The 19,905-nt window shown below is 42.1% G+C and overlaps 1 protein-coding gene across 2 annotated transcripts in view; it reads right to left on the reverse strand.

Annotated features, from left to right (window-relative positions):
* Nucleotides 1–732: 732 nt before the first annotated feature.
* The window catches only part of CDC42 (cell division cycle 42), an 80,336-nt gene continuing 61,163 nt past the window's right edge, over nt 733–19,905 (reverse strand). Inside the window, exons 3-7 of one of the 2 annotated variants that reach the window (XR_014225981.1) lie at nt 19,309–19,381; nt 15,997–16,106; nt 14,612–14,809; nt 3,268–4,059; nt 2,826–3,074 (exon numbers count right to left, since the gene is read on the reverse strand). Coding sequence is in view for 1 of the 2 variants with exons in the window: in XM_082273546.1 (XP_082129672.1) it covers nt 973–1,062; nt 14,612–14,809; nt 15,997–16,106; nt 19,309–19,381 (471 nt within the window). In the remaining variant the exon portion in view is untranslated. Of the gene's footprint in view, nt 1,063–2,825; nt 3,075–3,267; nt 4,060–14,611; nt 14,810–15,996; nt 16,107–19,308; nt 19,382–19,905 lie in introns of those variants that run through there. The other variant, XM_082273546.1, reaches the window with a different exon arrangement.

A 19,905-nucleotide genomic window follows, 5' to 3' on the forward strand; every position in this document is an offset into this window, starting at 1 on the left:
CTTCTCTGGCAGCTACATAAAAAGGTTATGTAGGATGGTGAGGGGAGAGGAGGAGAAGCTGGCCAGAACAGACAGTAATTAGATGCTCCTGAGATAAAGGCTATGATGTACAAGGGAATGGACAATTTCAACACTTTTTGGAATATCGGTTCCCTTGCAAGTTTAGAAGCACATTGCAAGTCAATTTAAAATATATATATATATATATATATATATATATATATATATATATATATATATATATATATATATATATTTTTTTTTTTTTTTTTTTTTTTTTTTTTTAGGAAAAAAAACTGCAAGCAAGCATTTAAAATGTTTTTTTCCTGTGCTTTTACATGCAATTTTAGTAGGTTGATTAACAGGGTCTCTTTACAGTATAGTATCAGGACTCAGGAGGAATCTTTGCTTGGGATGCCCATTTGAGGGCCTGAGAACAATGAGTTTGTGCCATTGCCCTCAATCTGAACCCCCATACTGTACCTCAGTAAGGAAGTCTACACCACTTCATCAGCATGCCTGCTTATGTGTTTTTTAAAAAGTGTCTCCTATCAGCTTGATGTACGAGATGAACAGATAAAACAGGTTTAAAATTAGTCTGTTATAGATGAAGCATGCCTTGATCTTTAATATAAGACATTAGCAACTGTAAATACATAATAAAATTAAAAAAGACAGGAGGGAAAAAAACAAAACAAAAAACTAGCAATAATCAGTGTGTTTTTCGGGGGATACACAATTGCTCAAACTAATCTTTTCTACAAAACTTAATGTAGCTGGGCTTGTATTTTCAGATATCACCACTGGCTTTTGGCTGGTGATGAGTTCAGGGCCTTTGTCACAAACGTGAAAAAAAAATTTAAAAGTTTATATTTAATCTTTAGTTTTGATTTAAACATTTTTTGTTTTTGTTTTGTTTTAGTTTGATGCCGACACCAGCTCTGGAGAAGGGGGGAGACCACTGAAGGGTTTTCATAGCAGCACACACTTGCGTTTCTTCTTGGGCTCCGGAGGTTCCAGTGCGGCCAATATCGCCTCGTCAAATACATTCTTTAGGCCTTTCTGGAAAGGGTCAAACAGAAAAAGAAATGGGCAGTCTCATTTTATGATTTCAGAACAGATAATGTAAAAAATAAAACAAAAAGCTACCCAAACAATGTCAACATAAAATGTCAAACCTTCCTAAACTCCCATGGATTAACCTTAGGAACCCAGTTTTCATTTTTGCACCTTTGGTAGAGTAAGACCACAAGAGATTTCAACTTGAATATGTATTTTTGGAATAGATAAGCAGTCATTAACAGTATATTTGTTGCCAACAATTAAAAGGTAACACCAAGTAGAATAAACACCCTGTCAGAAAAGAGCTCCTCAAGACTGGGGACCGAGTCAAGTGAAGGAAATAATTGCACAAAAGTCTCTTCTTTGCATTTACAAAGTCCTTAGTTCCAATCAGTTCATTTTTGAGCTTCTCTTCGACCAGGTCCTTAACAGTTTTCAGTGTAAGTAATGGCTAAGAGTATGGCACAGATGGCAAATTGGCAGAAATACATGGAAAGCACACCATCACATTTAGCAGCCATTTATGCAAGTAACAAAACCAGCGGATAAAAAAAAAAAAAAAAAGTACAAAGAAAAATAGAACAAAAAGGAAAAAAGTTGAATAACTCCTCATTAGGCATACGAAAAAACCAGCATCGTCTCAGCAAATCTTACTGCATTCCCGAAGGGTAGAATACACAATGCTTTGCCAAATAATTTTTTTTTAAAGTTACAGTATTCAAAAGAGAAGATTAAAATATGTTATCTCACATCGATCACAAAAGCGGATTGACACTAATCACTACAATGCACAGCCAAATGATTTGTGGGTTTGAAAAGGGATTAGGCAGCCCTGCCCTTTTCAAAATGGTAAAAAGTAACGCATTAAGACTAAATTTTAAAAGTTATGAACTAACTAAACCTCAACACCCCCTCTACCCCCAAAGCACTCTCTTGGCTAGGGTTGTCACACAAAACTTATTCACAGTTAAGGTGCACCATCTATTAACACAGTGAAGATGGCCATTTTGCTCAGGGCACTAGGAATTGGCATTGGCCACTGAGGGCAAAACGAGAACACCTATAATTCAGCAACTTCTTAGTGAAGTTACAAAATGAAGCTGAATCAATGTGGATAATAAAGCAAATCCATCCATTGCCATTATATGGTTTCTAGGTGGGTCAAAAAATTAACTATTGACTTTTTTTAACTCTAGGCGGCTTATGTCATTAGAGAAAGGAGAAAAACTTTGGGACTTTATAGGAGACTCGTGACCAACTGAGTCTCCATCCCTGATGCATAATAGCGAAAACACAACAGACACAAAGGGTGGGACTTTAAATGAAGTTAAAGTTAAAGTAATTAAACTTCACTTGTGTTTTTTCACCTGGCTAATTAGCCCTAATATCTATTATCTATCTCCTTTGCGCAGTTTCTTTTGGTTTTCACCATTTATTTATATTTAAATGAAGTGTGTCCAGCTAAATAATATGGTAAATTCGTCATAGAAAGGACCAGAGGGGTAATAATTCATAATTTTATTAAAATTCTGAAGACCAGTTAACAGTAAATCCAAAATGTACCCAAAAGTATGTGAACTGGGTACATTTTGGATTTACTGTTAACTGGTCTTCAGAATTTTAATAAAATTATGAATTATTACCCCTCTGGTCCTTTCTATGACGAATTTACCATATTATTTAGCTGGACACACTTCATTTAAAGTCCCACCCTTTGTGTCTGTTGTGGTTTCGGCTTATGTCATTAGACTCAAATCCCGCCCTTCTACTGCAACCAGACTTTGGAGGCTTTTACTGCTTCAATCCACATTTTACACAGCAGCAAACTAAGGAGAAACAGAAATCCTCCTTTACAACAGAGCGGGGCGTAAGTATGGACCTCCGCTGGGAAGACCTTGCAACTCTTGTAAGGCTTTGAAATGGCAGTTAAACCTTGAACTACTAAATGAACACTTAGCTGCCATATAACACGTGTACCTTGACAAATGGACTGCATCAGGTTTGAGATCTGTCTATGCTCTGGTTCAGTGGTCCTCAACTCCGGTCCTCAGGGCCCACTAACAGGCCAGATTTTAAGTATTACCTTGGGGAGATGCAGACTAGAGTACTGCAATCACTGAGCAGCAAATGATATCACCTGGGATGTATTTCAGTTATCTTGCAAACCTGGCCTGTTAGTGGGCCCTGTAGGCCAGGGTTGAGGACCATTGCTCTGGTTGACCAGCAATCAGCATTAGACATGGCCAGCCATTGACGAGAATGACTATAGGGTTCAGCCCACCTTGTGCTAACTACACCTTTGACAGCATCAGGGCACAGAGGAAGCATTTCCCAGTCAGGCTTGGCAATCACAAGTTGTGCATGCACTGCATGAGGTCGCTGATAAATGGCCAGTAGTTTCCCATGCCAATTGCTGGAAAACTAGACAGCAGTCCAATATGGTGCTAAGCATTAACGAAGGTACACGTGTTGTATGGCTATTTCATGTTCATAGCTTTCTCCCAGGGTGAACTTTTGAGAGCCTCTATGGTAGATTTTGAAGGCCCACAAAATGGCTACTTCACTGTGAAGTTGTCAACTAATCATTACTGCTAAGAAAATCATTAGCAAATAACTTGTTGCAGATCAAGAATAACAGACCTTTTGTAAGACCAGTACATGTTAGGCATTTCTTAGCTAATAAAACGCTTAGGCAACCCAAGAAACAGTTAAGAGAGTCCAATTTTTGCCTTGTAATAGCACGGCAAGCAGCTAATGCCTGGTTGGGATTGTTAAGGAAAGACGCACAGGTTTTGCCAACATCTCGGTTTTATTAGAGTTTCTGCTCGTCGTTATTTAGAATTGCTACAGTAGGTGGACATAGTAAGCAGCATTGAGAGAAAGGGGAGGAGGAAACAGTTAAACAGTTTAGAATATACAGCACTTCCTTTTGGGCTGAGTTTCCGGAGGCTCGAGGGCAGCTAGGATAGCCTCATCAAACACATTCTTCAGACCTCTCTACAAGACAGAGGGAAGGAAAGAAAACAGCAGCGAGGTTAGAGGATTAGAAAGAAATGGAACAGCAGACATAAAAAAAGTATTGAAAAACTAAAAAAGAAAGCACTTAGGAACCAGTAGCAATTCCTAATCACAGGAAACTTGTGGCAGAGAAGACATGCTATTGTTAGTATGGTTAGAAGTAACAGTTACAGCAAAAAGAAGCCAGTTTTGCAGAATATCACTTCTCCATTATCAGCAAGATGGAAACATGGTCTGTCAGGTGCTTGATCATGGCTCATTGGTAGAAGAAATTCAAGATAGGATCAAAAACTAAAGATAATCTATGTTACGATTGACAGCGACATGAAAACAGTAGCTTATGGAGCTGCAAATGTCAGCATGCATAGCGGGAATCATGCAATACTTTTTCTTTTTCCACCAACCTCTACTGGACAGAAACCAAGGAGGAGCCAGCATGGGAAGAATTTTATTGAATGCTAAGCGTTTAATTCACAAGTAAACCCTCCTATCGTTTTCAGTCAAGGAAGCTGCCATCTACAGCCCCGTACACACGCACAGATTGTTGGCAGTAAATTGTCGGCCAACGCCCGATCTACCGATTTTCGGCTTGTTAGTATGATGCTTCCGACAACCAACTGCGAATTTTCGGCCGAAAAAAATCTGGTGTGCATGCTATAAAATTTTTGTTGGCCAACAAAGAACGGCCGATTGTTGGTCAGTCAGTACAGATTTCGGCAGACAAAAATCAGATGAGCAAGACTGGGCATGCTCAGAGAAGAAAAAACACAGGGAAAGTCAACCATCACATGACATCACTTCTGAAGTTGGTTTTTGTTGGCCAACAAAAGTCCAGTGCAAGTCTAGAGCACATTTCAACAAACACTGGACAAAAGACGGCTGATCAGTTGGCCAACAATCTGTGCGTGTGTACAGGGCTTTAGACTCCGTTTGATCTTCAAATGCCATGATGCTGCACATGTGATCAGTTATGACACCAGCTATTTGATGGTTTGAAAGTTTGGTTGAGAGCACAACCAATGTAGCTAACACATGCCGGGAATGTAACTTTTTTAAACTGTTAAAAATCGATAGGTTTAGTTCTGCTTTAAGCAACCCTGTCTCAAAATCTTCTAGGTAAAAGGATTGCTTTATAAAGAAACATACATACTTTCCATTCCCACCCAAATGCCACTTCAATCCTAACATATGGTCCCCCCATAGTCTGCACAGAAAGACGCTCTCAGGAGTGTTGATCATATGGGTACCTCTGCAGCTCTCGGCAAGTCCTCTTGCTTACTTCACGTCACTGCTCTCTCCTGTAATGATGTGGAGGTTATCAAGAGGAACCAATGAAAGCTGCAGAAGACCCAGAAGATTGTGACTCACCCGGACACATAGATTTTCCTAGGGACATTAGGATCAGAGCAGCATTTGGCGGCATGGACAGTAGGAAAGAGATGTACACTGTTTTTAGAAGAATGCCAAGACATTTTTCTACAAGACCTTTTCCATTAAAAGTGCAGGGGAGACATAGAAGCGGAAAAAGAGAAGTTGTGCCTTTTCATTATTTTTAAACACTAACTCAGTAAAAATGAAACTAAAATCAAGTCTGCTTTGGAAAGAGTTAGAAAGAACCTTTAAATATGTTTTTATTATTGTATGCTTCACTGTTGGGGGAGATTTACGCTCACTGAATTCCTAAAGGCAGAGCAGGAAGCAAGAGAAGGGGAAATCCCACTTTTAACAGCCGTAACTGGGACAAACGTGCCCATTAGAAGCTCCACGTTGACATATTTAACCAATTCAATACCGGGCACTTTCATCCCGTTCCTGCCCAGGCCAATTTTAAGCTTTTAGCACTGTCACGCGTTGAATAAATGCGCGGTCATGCAACACTGTACCCAAACTAAATTTTTATCATTTTTTTTCTTACAAATAGAGGTTTCTTTTGGTGGTATTTGATTGCCTTTGGGTTTTTTCTTTTTTGCTCAATAAAAAAGGACCAAAAATTTGGGGGGGAAAAAAGTTTTTGTTTATGGTAAAAACTTTGTAAATAATTAAGTTTTCTCCTGCACCAATGAGGCGGCACTAATATGTAAGGGCACTTTCACGCGGGCAGTCCAATCAGATCCGCCTGTCCGTTTTTTAGGCGGATCTGATCGGACGCTCCCCTTCAGGCGGACCGTGTGAAAGAGCCCTAACACTGCTAGGCGGCACCGATATGCAACATTGATGGGCACTCATAGGCAGCACTAATGGGCACTGTTGGTGGCACTGACAGGCATTACTAATGGGCACTGATTGGAACCCGTAATAGGCACTGATTGGCATCCCTGGTGGCCACGGGTTGGCATCACTAGTGGGCATCCCTGATGGGTCTGCACAGATTATCAATGCGCTGATTATCAGCGCAGATACCCCGTCAGGAGAGCCCCCGATCGGCTCTCCTTTACTCACACCTTGTCAGTGCGAAAGGAGGAAAGCCGATAAACGGCACAATGGTCACAGCTGATCACATGGTAAAGAGCCTACGTCATAGGCTCAATAGAGTATAGTAAAGTAAACCTGGTCACCCTAGGACAGGACGTGTTACTTGCAGTATCACAAAAACCTAATGAAGGCACCACATCTAAGAACTGGAAAGCTGAGAACATTTTTGTTCTTGGGGTTGGATACACTTTGCGATAAGAAAGCTGCGATCACTGCATATGCAACTGTTGGAGAACCTGAAATGGACTGAACAGGCACTACCTGTACAATCCATTCATCTAAATGAGGATCTGTCACATTTCAAATGTCTCATCTGACACTTTTTCTGCAGTTTGTTCAAAATGTTCTAGTATACTTTTTTTTGCAAAAGTATCCCTTTTTTTTTTTTTTTTATTCCACAGAAACAGCTTGCTTGGCCTTTAAAGACTCTGACCTATAGTGTTTGTTGTTGGACCACAGCAGGGGTGTGGAATTGTTTTAAAAAAAAAAAACTACTTGTCCAAGGGACTAAATCTGGGTCCCAATCTACTTGTCCCAATTAAAAAAATGGAGAAGCAGTCACCCCTAGGTTGCTCGCTCCTAATCTGGATTAGAGAAAGCCTTTTCCTAACCTCATAAGACAAGGGAGAGGGTGTTCTGTAGTCCACAGGGGTAAAAACGGCAGGGCAAACTGCTTGAAACTTCAGTGCAGCTGGGGCACGGTGCCATCAGCTAACTTCAGCAAGTTAGAAACTCACTATTTCTGGCAGAATTGACAGTTTATTTTGCACTTATTGAACAGATTTGACAAAACACTTCTACCTGTATATTTAGCAGACCCATCAATACATTCTTTGTTAAGGTTTGTATACACTTTAAGATCAAAAGGGAACTTTTTTTGGATTAGGGGTATCAAGCATTGTGCCAACCCATTTTGGAAGGTTTGGTAAATAAATGACAATTGCTATACAAGTGCGCTGCTATAGACAATGCTGGTAATGGAGCGTTTTAAGCCTGGAAGCACTAAAGATGATAGGATAGCTAACATGGACTACAATGCAGACAAACATAAGAAAGCCTTGAAGAAAAAAAAAATGCAGTTTTCAGTAAGTGAACAAATCACTAATAGAGGTGAATAGATAGTACTGGAAGACATTTAGGCACTGTGTGAAGCAGAAAGAGAAGATGGCCTGGTGTTTAGAGCATGCAATTCAATTCAATTGCTGAAGAACAGAAAAGCAAAAATTAGAGAACAGAATTACAAAACAAAAAAGTATGAATACACATAAAAGGTACTAACTGGACTCTCCTAAATCCATTTTCAAGTGGTTGCCTTTGGCTTATAGGAAATGTCATACATGCTCCTGAGTTACTTTCAAGGAGGTTCTTCTTGCAATAAAACTTGATCAGGCCTATAGGCTGCATGATTTATTAACCCTGGATATGAAACCAGCCTAGGTAAGGACGACAGGTTGCTAAGGGAGGTTTCACCACATTAATGGCCAACGCAATCTCTAGCAAGCAATTAGCAGGTAAGAGTCCAGGCCTTACACAGACCCTGGCTATGTATATGTAGCCAGTGTTTCATGAACAGCCTTCTCTGTAAGTGAAGACAGCTTAATGCTTTCTTAGAGAGACATTTTTAACAGATTTTTGCACTCTCCAGTTTTAGTAAATCAGCCCAAAAACATGTACAAAGATCTCAGAAATAGTCCTTGTTACTATACAGCCAATTAATTCTGAAATCTTAGTTGTTCCAGAGTCTGAAGAAGTGTTAGACAGTTGGAACATAAGCTACATTTGAAGAACTTCTGCTTTTAGGGCTGCTGGCACAGCATCTTGGTGTAACAAAGTATGTCAATCGGAAGTTAGGAAACAAGAGAGCAGTGTCAGAAATGCAGTGAATTCTGGTGACTAACCATAGTATGAGATCATTAGCCAAAGAGGAAGTTACATAATTGGCACCAGCAGTGGCTCTTTACTTCCATATATCTGCTTAGGCCAGCCAGAGAAGCTGGTACAAGGAATGTTCTGCTAGATTAAAGTACAACGGAGACAAAATATGTACACCACTAACCACTCCTCGAATTCGTTTTTCTGTCTTCACGGTTGCAGGATAGGAATGTTCCACATAAGTGATGTTGCAAGCATTAAGTCTTAGACAGCCAGATATATAGCATTTGCAGAAGTAGGTCACCAATTGCAGTCTCCACATTCTCTCAATACAGGTTCTCGCTTTGTACACAGTCTTGTTTGACCTAATGATTGTGAATCACTAGCTAGGTTTTGTTGTGATCGTACAGGACACCCATTATATTTATATATATATATATATATATATATATATATATATATATATATATATATATATATATATATATATATATATATATATATATATATATATAAATATTATATATTATAATTTGCTCAGGCAAGACCTTAAACTGCATACCGTATTTTTCGCTGTATAAGACGCACTTTTTCTTCCCCAAAACTGGGGGGGAAAAATTGGTGCGTCTTATACAACAAATACACATTTTGCCTGCATTAAAACTGCCCCTAACTTTGTGTGGTGCTTGCTCGCAGTCCTCTTTTTATGCTGTGTGTGCTGCAGGCTGGATTTGTTGCATGTACTGCGGGCTGTGGAGACTTCTCTGACCCTCCCTGCACGGCCAGGCTGTGTGTGTGTTGGGGCTTCCCTCTCCCTCCTATAGTGCGCCTTGTCCCCCCTCCCCGACAGTCTATCCACGCGCTGCCCAGGCACCATGTCAACACTGAGCTTACCGGTATTCATCAGTGCGGACTGTGCCTCCTCATGTCTCCCCGGGCCACACGTCTGCCCCTCCTGCTCCATGCCGTCCTGCTCCTATTTGATTTGATGCCCGTGATTGATGGGCAGAAAAATTGATCCGCCAAAGCTTCGTCCCCCCCGAATCCCGGGGAGAAGACACCGTCCTCCCTACCTCATACTGCTGCTCCTGCTCTGCCCCCACTTCGCCTACTACTCTATTGGATGCCCATGATTGATGGGCAGAAGAATGGCTCCACAAGCTCCGCCCCCGAAGGGGGAGAAGACACGCCGCCCTCCCTACGTCATACTGTTGCTTCTGGATAGATCACAGGCAGCGTGTGGTGTGTGTGAGAAAGTGTTAAGGCGGACCAACTACAGGGTAAATGAAATGTAAAATGTGCACACACACACCTAGGGTCTAAGAGAGCCTACAGTATTTGGTTCAGAATCTTTTTTTTCTAGATTTTCCTCCTTTAAAATTGGGTGCATCTTATATGCCGGTGCGTCTTATACGGCGAAAAATACGGTATTTGTTGTTCAATCAAGTTCAACTGTCAATAATGAAAGCAGAACTTCCACCTCAGTGGAGAGGAAGGGTAGGGACATCTGGATCTATACCTGGTCCAAACAGATAACACGTTGCATTCATTGAGAAAAGCGCAGGGTGTTTTCTGACTGGAGCAAGTGCCGATCAAGAGCCCTCCTGTGTTCACTAAGCAGCACTGCAGCCACATGGCACTGAAAGCATGAAGGCAGAAGAGAAATCACTGCTCCAGGTGAGCAGAGGAGATCCCACAGCAGGTAACCCCAGAGGTTGGAATAGGCAGCCGCACACCGCAACACGATCATTTTTTTTCTTGTATTGTAGACAGATGCAGTCACAGGAATGAATGGAAGGCACTAAAGCACAAGATGTGTCAAATGTTAACCTTCCGTTCATTCCTGGGACTGCATCTGTTTACATTACAATACAGACATTTTTATTGGTATCCCATTGCGGTGTGCGGCTGCCTATTCCAAGTTTCCTTACTTGGAACTAAACCTGGACTCTAGCAGCAATGACAGTAACAGCTGTACCTACCTCCAGTTTAAATATAAGAGACAGTTATAATAACTATAATTATAAATATTAGTAAATAGTAACAGATATAGTAAACGTTTAAGGCTCGGTTTCCACTGTTGACTTGCTGTGCGACTTGACACATGTCAAGTCGCACAGCAAGTCAAAAGTCATTCATTTCTATTTGGCCCGTTCTCACTGCCGCGACTTGAGTTGCGGCGACTTGAAAAGTAGTTTGTGCACTACTTTTGGGCCGACTTCAGTGGACTTCCTTCTATAATGAGGGACAAGTCTCACTGAAAGCCGCGAACAAGTGAACACTACAGAGTCGCGCTAGAAGTAGCGCGACTCTGTAGCCGCAGCAGTGGAAACCGAGCCTAAAACATGTTTTAGATCTGAAGATCAGGGACCACTATATAATTAGTTTGATGTACTCTTTTAAAAAGTGTCTCCTGCAGACCTGATAGGTTGCCCAAAGGCCAAATAAAGAGAGCACAGAGCAGACTAGTGACAGCGGCTTAGTATTGTCTGCCTGAAACAAGAAATGTGGTTACTAGCAATACCTCCAGATGAGAAACACTGCAACAGAATTACAAAAAAAGATCTATTTTAGATCACTGTATACACTGAAAAATGGTAATTTTTGATGTAACTGTAAATTCCATATCTTGGAGTAAAAAGGACAGGGAAATGGATTCTTAGACTAAAGATTATATGCCACTACCTTCAGGTGATTGGACACTGGCAAAAGCTTTGCTGGAGGGGGGGGGGGGGGGGGGGAGCGTGCACAAGGAGTGCAAAGGCCAAGGTGCTAGAAAAAGGAAATACAAAGTCTAACCAAGATCTGCGGGGAACCAGGGGGTTGGTGTTTGGCAATTCCAAACAGAGGAAGTTGCAGGATGAAAATGGAACAATTTTAAAGTAGGAGTTCCTTATCAGATTGCAAGGGTACAGGGCATACCCCTAGGAAGTTCACTCAGCCTAGAGGTTGGAATGTTCCTAACTGCTGAATTTCAGAGAATCAGATGTTGGTGAGAGGCAGGTGCATCATAGCACCTACACATCGTATTTGAAAGGGACAACAAATGCATAAGGGAAGTACTGAGAACAGGGGCATGTGACTGTTACTAGTACTAAGCCAGCAAGCTGACCAGTAGCAAGACCATATCTGAATAGGGAAGAGCAGTGACTGCTCAGCTCATAGAGTCAGTCAATCTGATCCTTGACCCCAATAAGGGAAGAAAGGGCATTTCAAAACTAAGGGTTATGTCTGAGAACTGTAAGCTAGAGAGAGGAGAGACAAAAAGGGTGCAGATAATGGTGCTACATTCCCAACGTAATGAGCATAGTTTGTGACCCTGAGTGGCAACCAAAGGGTGCCGATGAGAGCATGTTGATGAGCCAAAGGTCAGCAACAGACAAAATGTTGCGCTGGAAATGTAAATAAGTGGGAAGTGGGGATTAGAACCAGATACCCTAGACAGTAACAAGGTCATAAAGGAGCTTTAAAGGGATAAGGTATCAAATCAATAGAATCACTGTGAGAATTAGCGTTTGGGCATATGGTTCAAAGATGTGATTCAGAAGTCTGTTCCCGGCAAAGCTTTTGCCAGGGCCCAACCACCTGAAGGTAGCGGCATATAAACCATGATCTAACAGTCAATTCATGTGTCCTGTACTGTATATGATTAAGATAAGATTTTGGGTTTATATACACTTTAAACTCTGTGGCATATACTGATGTTACAGGACTGCCACCAGTGCCTGGAAACCCAATTTTGAGAGGATAAGGCGCATGGGGTAAGAACCAGAAAATCAGGATCTCAGTTGGTACTTGTGCCCTGGACTTCAGTGCCGGGGTACAGGCACCTGGGCAAACCTGCTATCCATTGCACGCTGCACAATGTGTACAACATTTATCACACAGGTTTGCTTTAAAAAAAAGGTACAGTCCAATTTTTAGAAAAATGAAATACTCCCAAATAAATAAAATAGCATGCATTTTTTAAACTATTTTTGTCAGTGTGTTGCAGATGTAATGCAATCTCCTGCATGGTTACATCCCAGCCCCAAGTCTGTAGAGGTACGGACCTTCCTTTATAAAGGCTGGAGAAAATAAACAGAGGACTAAAAATGGGATCTGTGAAAGGACGATGCAGCTGTATGGGGCGGAGCCATGCTAAATTCAAACAAGACACTTCAGGGAAAAGTACCTTGCAATTTCTAGATTATTGGAGTTGGGAGTGGAGGGGGAAATGCAACCATGCTTCAGGTTACACCCTCAATATATGGGTGCAATATTAAAAACGGTCCCAAAGGCGCCTTTTAAGCATATAAGCTACATATGCTCCGGCAGAGATCAAAGAGGGAACTGAGGATAGAAGTGGGTATAGTACGCCATTTTTTTTTATTTCAACAGTTAAGAAAATATGGATAATGTGACATGGGCATAGCAAAGATCTGTCTGGAGTCTTCCTATCCGCTGTGCTGAGTGGTTGCAATGAGGACATCCTCTCTCCTCCACAAGGAGGAGGTCTGATGAAGGAGCTGAGCTTCGAAACATGTAACCGCCCACCACCCGCTGCGTCCACACCCTGCCTTCAGGAAATCTCATGCCAACCAGGCTGAGACACAGACGAAAGGACGCATCTACAGGAAGCGGATCACCGGATGTCCTCATTGCAGCCACTCAGCACAGCGGATAGGAAGACTCCAGACAGATCTTTGCTATGCCCATGTCACATTTACCAAAATGTGAGTGCTTTTATACTTTTAACCTAATAAATACTCAGAGCCTACTGCACTTAGAGGCACCTTGTCTTTTTAGATTTATCACTTTCAGAGCAGCTGCTCCTCTCCAGTGCTGCCGAAGTGCAGTGTCTCACCTAAAGCCTGCTGTATTCCACGGAAGCGACCATACAACAAACCCTTTTCTAAGAAAATAATACGGCAAAGTGTGTATATATACACATATATATATATACATACATACACACACACACACACACACACACACACACACACACACACATTCATACATACACAGTCCTCAAATTTTCCACTCGCCTGCAAATTATGTAGGGCGAGCCCCGAGAGCGAGAGGAGAGGAAAGCCGGCGGACTGAATAATGTCAGAGCGCTGATCATCCAACTGTAACAGCTTGTAATTGCCGGGTGCTCGCTGACACACACAGTCCCGCCTCCTAGCCCGGCTTCTTTGATGGACAGAACACCTGGCCAACCAGGACGTGTGACGTCTATCAAAGAAGCCGGGCTAGGAGGCGTGACTGTGTGTGTCAGCGAGCGCCCGGCAATTACAAGCTGTTAAAGTTGGATGATCCGCGCTCTGACACTGGCATAGGGATTATCTTCATGCTACACCGGTACTCGCGCCGATCATCTCTTCCACTTAAGGCAGCTTGCTCCCTCCGTCTGCGCTGCTCTGCTCCCGGGGGCTAGAAGGTGAGTGCCCGAAGATTGAGCAGCCGCTGCCTCCCTGCGTGACTGCATAGAAGGAGCGGTGGGGCGGCTGCATATAGAGGGATTGATCTTTGCATATGCAAAGATCGATTCCTTTATATGCAGCCACCCCATCCCGCTCCTATCCAACTTTTTTTTTTTTTTGCTGGCCCCCCTAGTGCTGTACAGCCCCCCCCCCCCCCCCTCCAGCCCTTCCCAGTGCTTATATATATATATATATATATATATATATATATATATATATATATATATATATATATATATATATATATATATATATACACACACACACACTATATATATACATATTATATATATATATATATATACACACACACACACACACACACACACACACACACACACACACACACACAGCTATCAGCCCACTTCATGACATTTGGTTTGTATTGACTGTCAGGACTGCATTCCATGATGTGCCAGATATTTATCAAAAAATACAGTTCTCATTCAGTCAAGCACTGAAAGGTTCAATAACTCATATTAACCAAACTTCAGCTTATAGAAGTTCAGTTAGTACAAGTTTACCTGACAGGTTACTGCACCTTGCTAAATAAGCATAAGTTCTGCATTAAAAAAAAAAAAAAGATGTTCACAGATGTTTCTCCCCTTCCCCCCCGACTCTGCATGCAGACCTGTCCCCGAATAATATTCACAAAATAGTACACATAATAGCAAGGGAAAAAAAAAAAAAAAAAAAAAGTAGGACCTGCCACTGTTTCTTACCTGCGTCAGTGCGGAACACTCCACATATTTAACTGCCTTCAAGTCTCGGGCCAGCTTTTCAGCTGTTTCTGGAGTGATTGGTTTCTGTTTATTTTTTGCGAGCTTCTCGATTGTGGAGGGGTCATCCCTTAAGTCGATCTGTGTCCCAACAAGCAGGAATGGAGTCTTGGGACAGTGATGAGTAATTTCGGGTACCCACTGGAAAAACAATGGCTCTAAATGAGTGCATGTTACAACCATTAAGAAAAAAGTACATTTTGAATAATCTTTACAAAAAAAAAAAAGAAAAGTTTTGAGTTATGGGGCTCTGTCCAGTTTTGCTGCATTTTGGTGTGCCAACAGTATATTCAAAAGGAATAGCTTGCCTTACTGCAATGCCAGGGATGAAAGTTTGGTAAACCTCATGGATCTATTAAAAGGAGAACAGCCAAAGCTTGTTTGGCTGTACTTCTCCTGTGGATCACAGGAGTGATTGTTCTGCACTCCTGTGACCTGTTTTCAGCATACAACGGGCTGAAGTCCACTGTCTGCTGACGTCAGAGCCGGTCCAAGATAGCGACAATGGAGGCAGGACCTGCCAGCATGCCTGGACCAGTACACCTCTCAGAGCCTGAGTCAGCCTCTCCCATCCCCCTCCACAGTCCAGCTCTCCAGTGAGCGAGGAGGGGGGGCAGAGCAGACAGCGGTGACTGGCAGTCAGCAGCTCTCTGCTCAGGGAGCTGTGAGAACCGCACAATCTGCGTTGTAAGATCACTCGGTTCTTAATCTTAGGGGCGCCGAGGGACATATGCAGCATCGGACCAATGCCACATCCAGCTAGTTAAGTAGGATTAATAAATAAAGCGAAAACCCATACTTCTCTTTTAAAGAGGAAGTAAACCCTCCTCTGCAACTTATACCTATAGGTAAGCCTATGATAAGGGTTACCTATAGGTACTGTAAATATCTCCTAAACTTGCACATTTAGGAGATATTTACTTTGCATGCAGCCAGTGACATCACCGGCGCATGCGCTCTGAAGGAACGGCCACTCGTGCCGTTCCTTCAGAGCCCCGTGCCGTGACTGTCGGCTCCCGCGCATATGTGACGTCATTGCGGCTCCAGCCAATCAGATGGCCGGATGCCGCAAACCTGGAAGAAGGGCGACAACATGTCATCCATGAGAGAGGTGAGCGGTCGGCACTTCGGGGCTTCGTTCTAAGGTAAGTATTTCATAATGAGCTAGTATGCGATGCACACTAGCTCATTATGTGTTTCTCTTTCAGGTGCTCGGTTTAAAAAAAAAAATAATTCTGAGGTTTACAACCTCTTTAAGTCAATTTGTTATCCTCATACAACCTAGCATGTACACTGTATAAGGGATCCAACACCTGCATGAATCTTACCTTTTCTTTCACATTTTCAAATGAAGATGGGGAGACCACTGAGAAACAGACGAGGAACACATCTGTCTGAGGATAGCTAAGGGGTCGTAATCTATCGTAGTCTTCCTGTCCTGTAGAGAGTAGAAATGGTTTAGTGTAATTCTGTATAGTGCACTGAACGCAAACCATGTATTTACACACACTGAAAAATTGACATGCCATTTCTTAAAATGGATTTCCCACTTTTGCAGTCAAACTGAGATAATGCCTACTTTATATTTGTTACATGTTTCCATTTACATACCATCCACGTAATATTTACAAATGGCTGCTTACCTTTTTATTTGCTAATCCCACCAAGATTTCCCTTTTATGTAATGTTAAGGAGGGAGTTGGGGAGTAAATGTTTACCATAATTAACTCTGTGCTGGCAAATCTTAATTACCAGTTGTAAACTAGATGTTCATACTGTGTCCTTAAAAGGGTTAGGCTGAACGTTATGTTAGTGCACTTAAAAACCGTCCCAAAATCTGTTCCCTAACTGCACAACGTAAGCAATTCTGAATATAAGCTTCCCTTAAAGAGTAAAGTTCACCTTTCAAGAAAATAATAAATGCACATATATTTGTAGGAAAAACAAAAAACTTTCCTGCAGGAGCCTGTAAAGCATCCCACCTGCGATCAGTGGTGCAATGGTCAGGTTTCTGAAAACTATGCAGCTTTCTGCCCGTACCTTCATACGGCTGTCTGTTAAAAGCTGCAGGGCTTGAGAATGAACTACAAGAGTCCTCATCAGCACCTGCGCAGTTCATTCAGAACTATAAGCCATCAGCCATGATGGATGACAGTACTTGTAGTTTATTTATTCACATAAACTGAATGAATAATGTGCCTGCTTGGACACAGCAACACTTTTTAAATTGTGACAACGGGTGCATGAAGAAGATTCCTCGCCCACTGGTTGGAGGTCGAAGGAGTGAGGGGGAACCGGTGGCAGGAGCTGGAACATGTTACATGTTCCACACTAAAATTTGAGTGGAACATGCGACATGTTCCAAAAGGTGAACTTCGCCTTTAAGCGTCCCCCTGTATAAACCTGCTCTAAGGAAACAACTACACCGGATAAGAAATTTACAATTTTTTTTTTTTTTTTTAAGTATTCTGTATAAACAGGAACACTTAGCATAGTGGGGGCATTTCAAATTTGGCTGCACTGGTGCAATGCATTCTAGCCATTCTTTCTATCACCTGTCTGTGGACAGCAGAATCCTTTTCTAAATCTAGTCAAGTATATCTAATAGGTCAGAGCACCATTATACCAGAATATTTACTAGGGATGCACCGATCCGACTTTTTTGGAGCCGATACCGATACCTGGTGTTGTGAAATCGCTGATACCGATACGGAACTGATCCGGAGCTACACACAAAGCAAGCGGCTGCAGTACAGAGCAAAGCCGCTGCTACATGTGTGTGGCTCCTCCATTCACAGGCGGAGTGCATCTGATATCACTCCGCCTGTGAGCCGGACCTATACAGGAAGCAGCGGCTCCCATCCCATACTACTACTACTGCACCTAGTAAGGGATGGCTGAGCCGTTACTCAGCAAAAACCAGATCGGCCAGTGGGACGGCTAAATTTTACCAATCTCCGATCCAGCTATTTTGTCCGGATCTGGGCCGATTTCCGATCCGAATATCGGATCGGTGCATCCCTAGATATATTGTAAAAACGACAAGCCCCAGTGAGATAAAGTAATGCAAGAGCTGTCTTGAGGGGTGGGATCACAAAAAAGCAAAGTTTTGCCCTGGTGGCTAGTCTTCACAATGCAGAGAAGCATTCCTGCTAAGCAAATCTATTTCCTGGTAAAAGCTTCACAATATGGAGAAAGAGTTTTCAGCCCATCTATCCAACCTTTATATATGGAGAAACACTGAATACTCCACTAGATTCACAAACACAGAGCATACCTGAAGGTGAAGGTTACCAATTATCAGGTACCAGGCTACACAGCATACCTGTCACTCCATTGTGCTTCACCAGCATTCTACTCTAAACAGTATTAACCCTTAAAATGTGCAATAACGCCCAAGGGAGTTACCACCATGACATCCTCTACTACTGTCATACAGACACACAAATACAAAGGCTAGTTTGGTTGGAAGACCCCTAATATACAATTGCATTTTTGGAAGAAACTCAAGAGGGGAAAAACTGAATTTTTGTAAAATCTTACCGTAAAATTCCTTTCTCTGAGTCTTCCGACAGTCGCCGCCCCCCGCCCCTCTTTTGGGGTTTTTTCTTGTACACTTACTGCTATGTTACCCAACTGAGTTGGGATGGCTTAATGCAGGGGGGGTATTGACCAGTGGGACAGCCCCCATGGGTGTGTCTATGCTAAAAGCTTTGGTTACCAACAAGTCTTATGCCTAGCTACTCCTGCGGAGCAGAAGACAATACCCAGTGGTGACGACTGTATGAGTGGGCGGCGACTGTCGGAGGACGTAAGAGAAAATGAGCTTAAAACTACCCGAGTATGGAATAAATCCTAAATCAATGTTACAGGGCTAAAGTGCCAACCAGGTGACCATACCTGCCTGATCCCAGCATACGATGAGCTGCACACATTTCAGAATAGGTCATTCAGGGCTATCTAAGGTTCGATTCACACTACTGTGACATGAAAGTCACGCGACTTACGGTGAGACTTGAGTACCACTATGATGCGACTTTGGTACAGCTACGCATAGATAACAGTATGTAGGAAGATGCCATGCACTGCCAATCTGTGTGAGTGGCACTAAACCGAGGGGAATGCCTGGGTAATCTTCCTGTAATGTCAGATCCAAATCACATCAACACAGATAAGGATCTCTAGATGGACTTGTGTTTTTTTTTTTTCAGCCAGACTAACTATGTAACTATGACTTGGAGGCAACTTCCGTTAAAGTCTATGGGCACAAGTCGCATATAAGTTGCCTTAAAGTAGTACAGGAATGTTTCCTAAAGTCAGGGTGACTTCAGTAGTCCTTATTAAGACAGCTCTCATTGACTAACATGGGATTGCACATGACTTGGGGACTCACAAGTTGGATCCCAAGTTGAAATAGTGTGAACCAAGCCTTAGAAAATATGTTGAATCTCCATGTGACAGAGCAAATCTGTTGGAAGCGCAAATCCTTTGCACTACAAAGTCTGTATAATTTAAGTGATTTTGCACAAGTAGTGATGTGTCAGCAGGTTTTGCCACCAGGCAGCTTAATTTAATGCATTAATCTGCTACAAAAAATTTGAGAAGGTAAAAAAAAAGAAAAAAAAGTAAAGGTCACTTACCTGCTGTATCAAATAGCCCTAGGGTGTACGGCTCCCCACCAATCATAACTGTGACAGCATAGTTGTCAAAAACCTGTAAAGGAAGATTACAGTTAGACAATACTGGAAAAACAAGTGGTTACATCCATTCTTTGTGTAGTATAAGCAGTAGACACAACAAAGGAGGAATGAAGTGTATATGAACAGAGTGATGTAAATGATGTCATTGTATGGCCTCTGCATTTCTGGAATGACTTGTGTTCAAACACAGCAACTGAAGGATATTGTTTCTTAGTACAATAGGAACGCACACAACAGTCAGCCCCTTTCAGGGAAAAGTTTGGTTTGGCATTTTCCCACAAGGCGTGCGATAGAAGTTAATTCTCTAGGTCTTGAGACTTTCAAGGAGACGTCTAATGTATTTGCAGTAAGCCTACATTAAAAATGAGCTCTGCATGCCACTTTCACATGGAAGAAGTTAGATAAGGTAACGTATGTAATGCTGTACATTGTAAGATGACCACGAGAGGGTCAAAGAGAATGAATGCCAATGTTTTACAACTGCTGAGACAAAACCAGTTTGCCAAAAGGAAAGCCTAAGGGTCCTTTCACACAGGT

This window comes from Pelophylax lessonae, assembly GCF_965119305.1.
Source record: "Pelophylax lessonae genome assembly, chromosome: 12".
NCBI classification, from domain to species: Eukaryota; Metazoa; Chordata; class Amphibia; order Anura; family Ranidae; genus Pelophylax; species Pelophylax lessonae.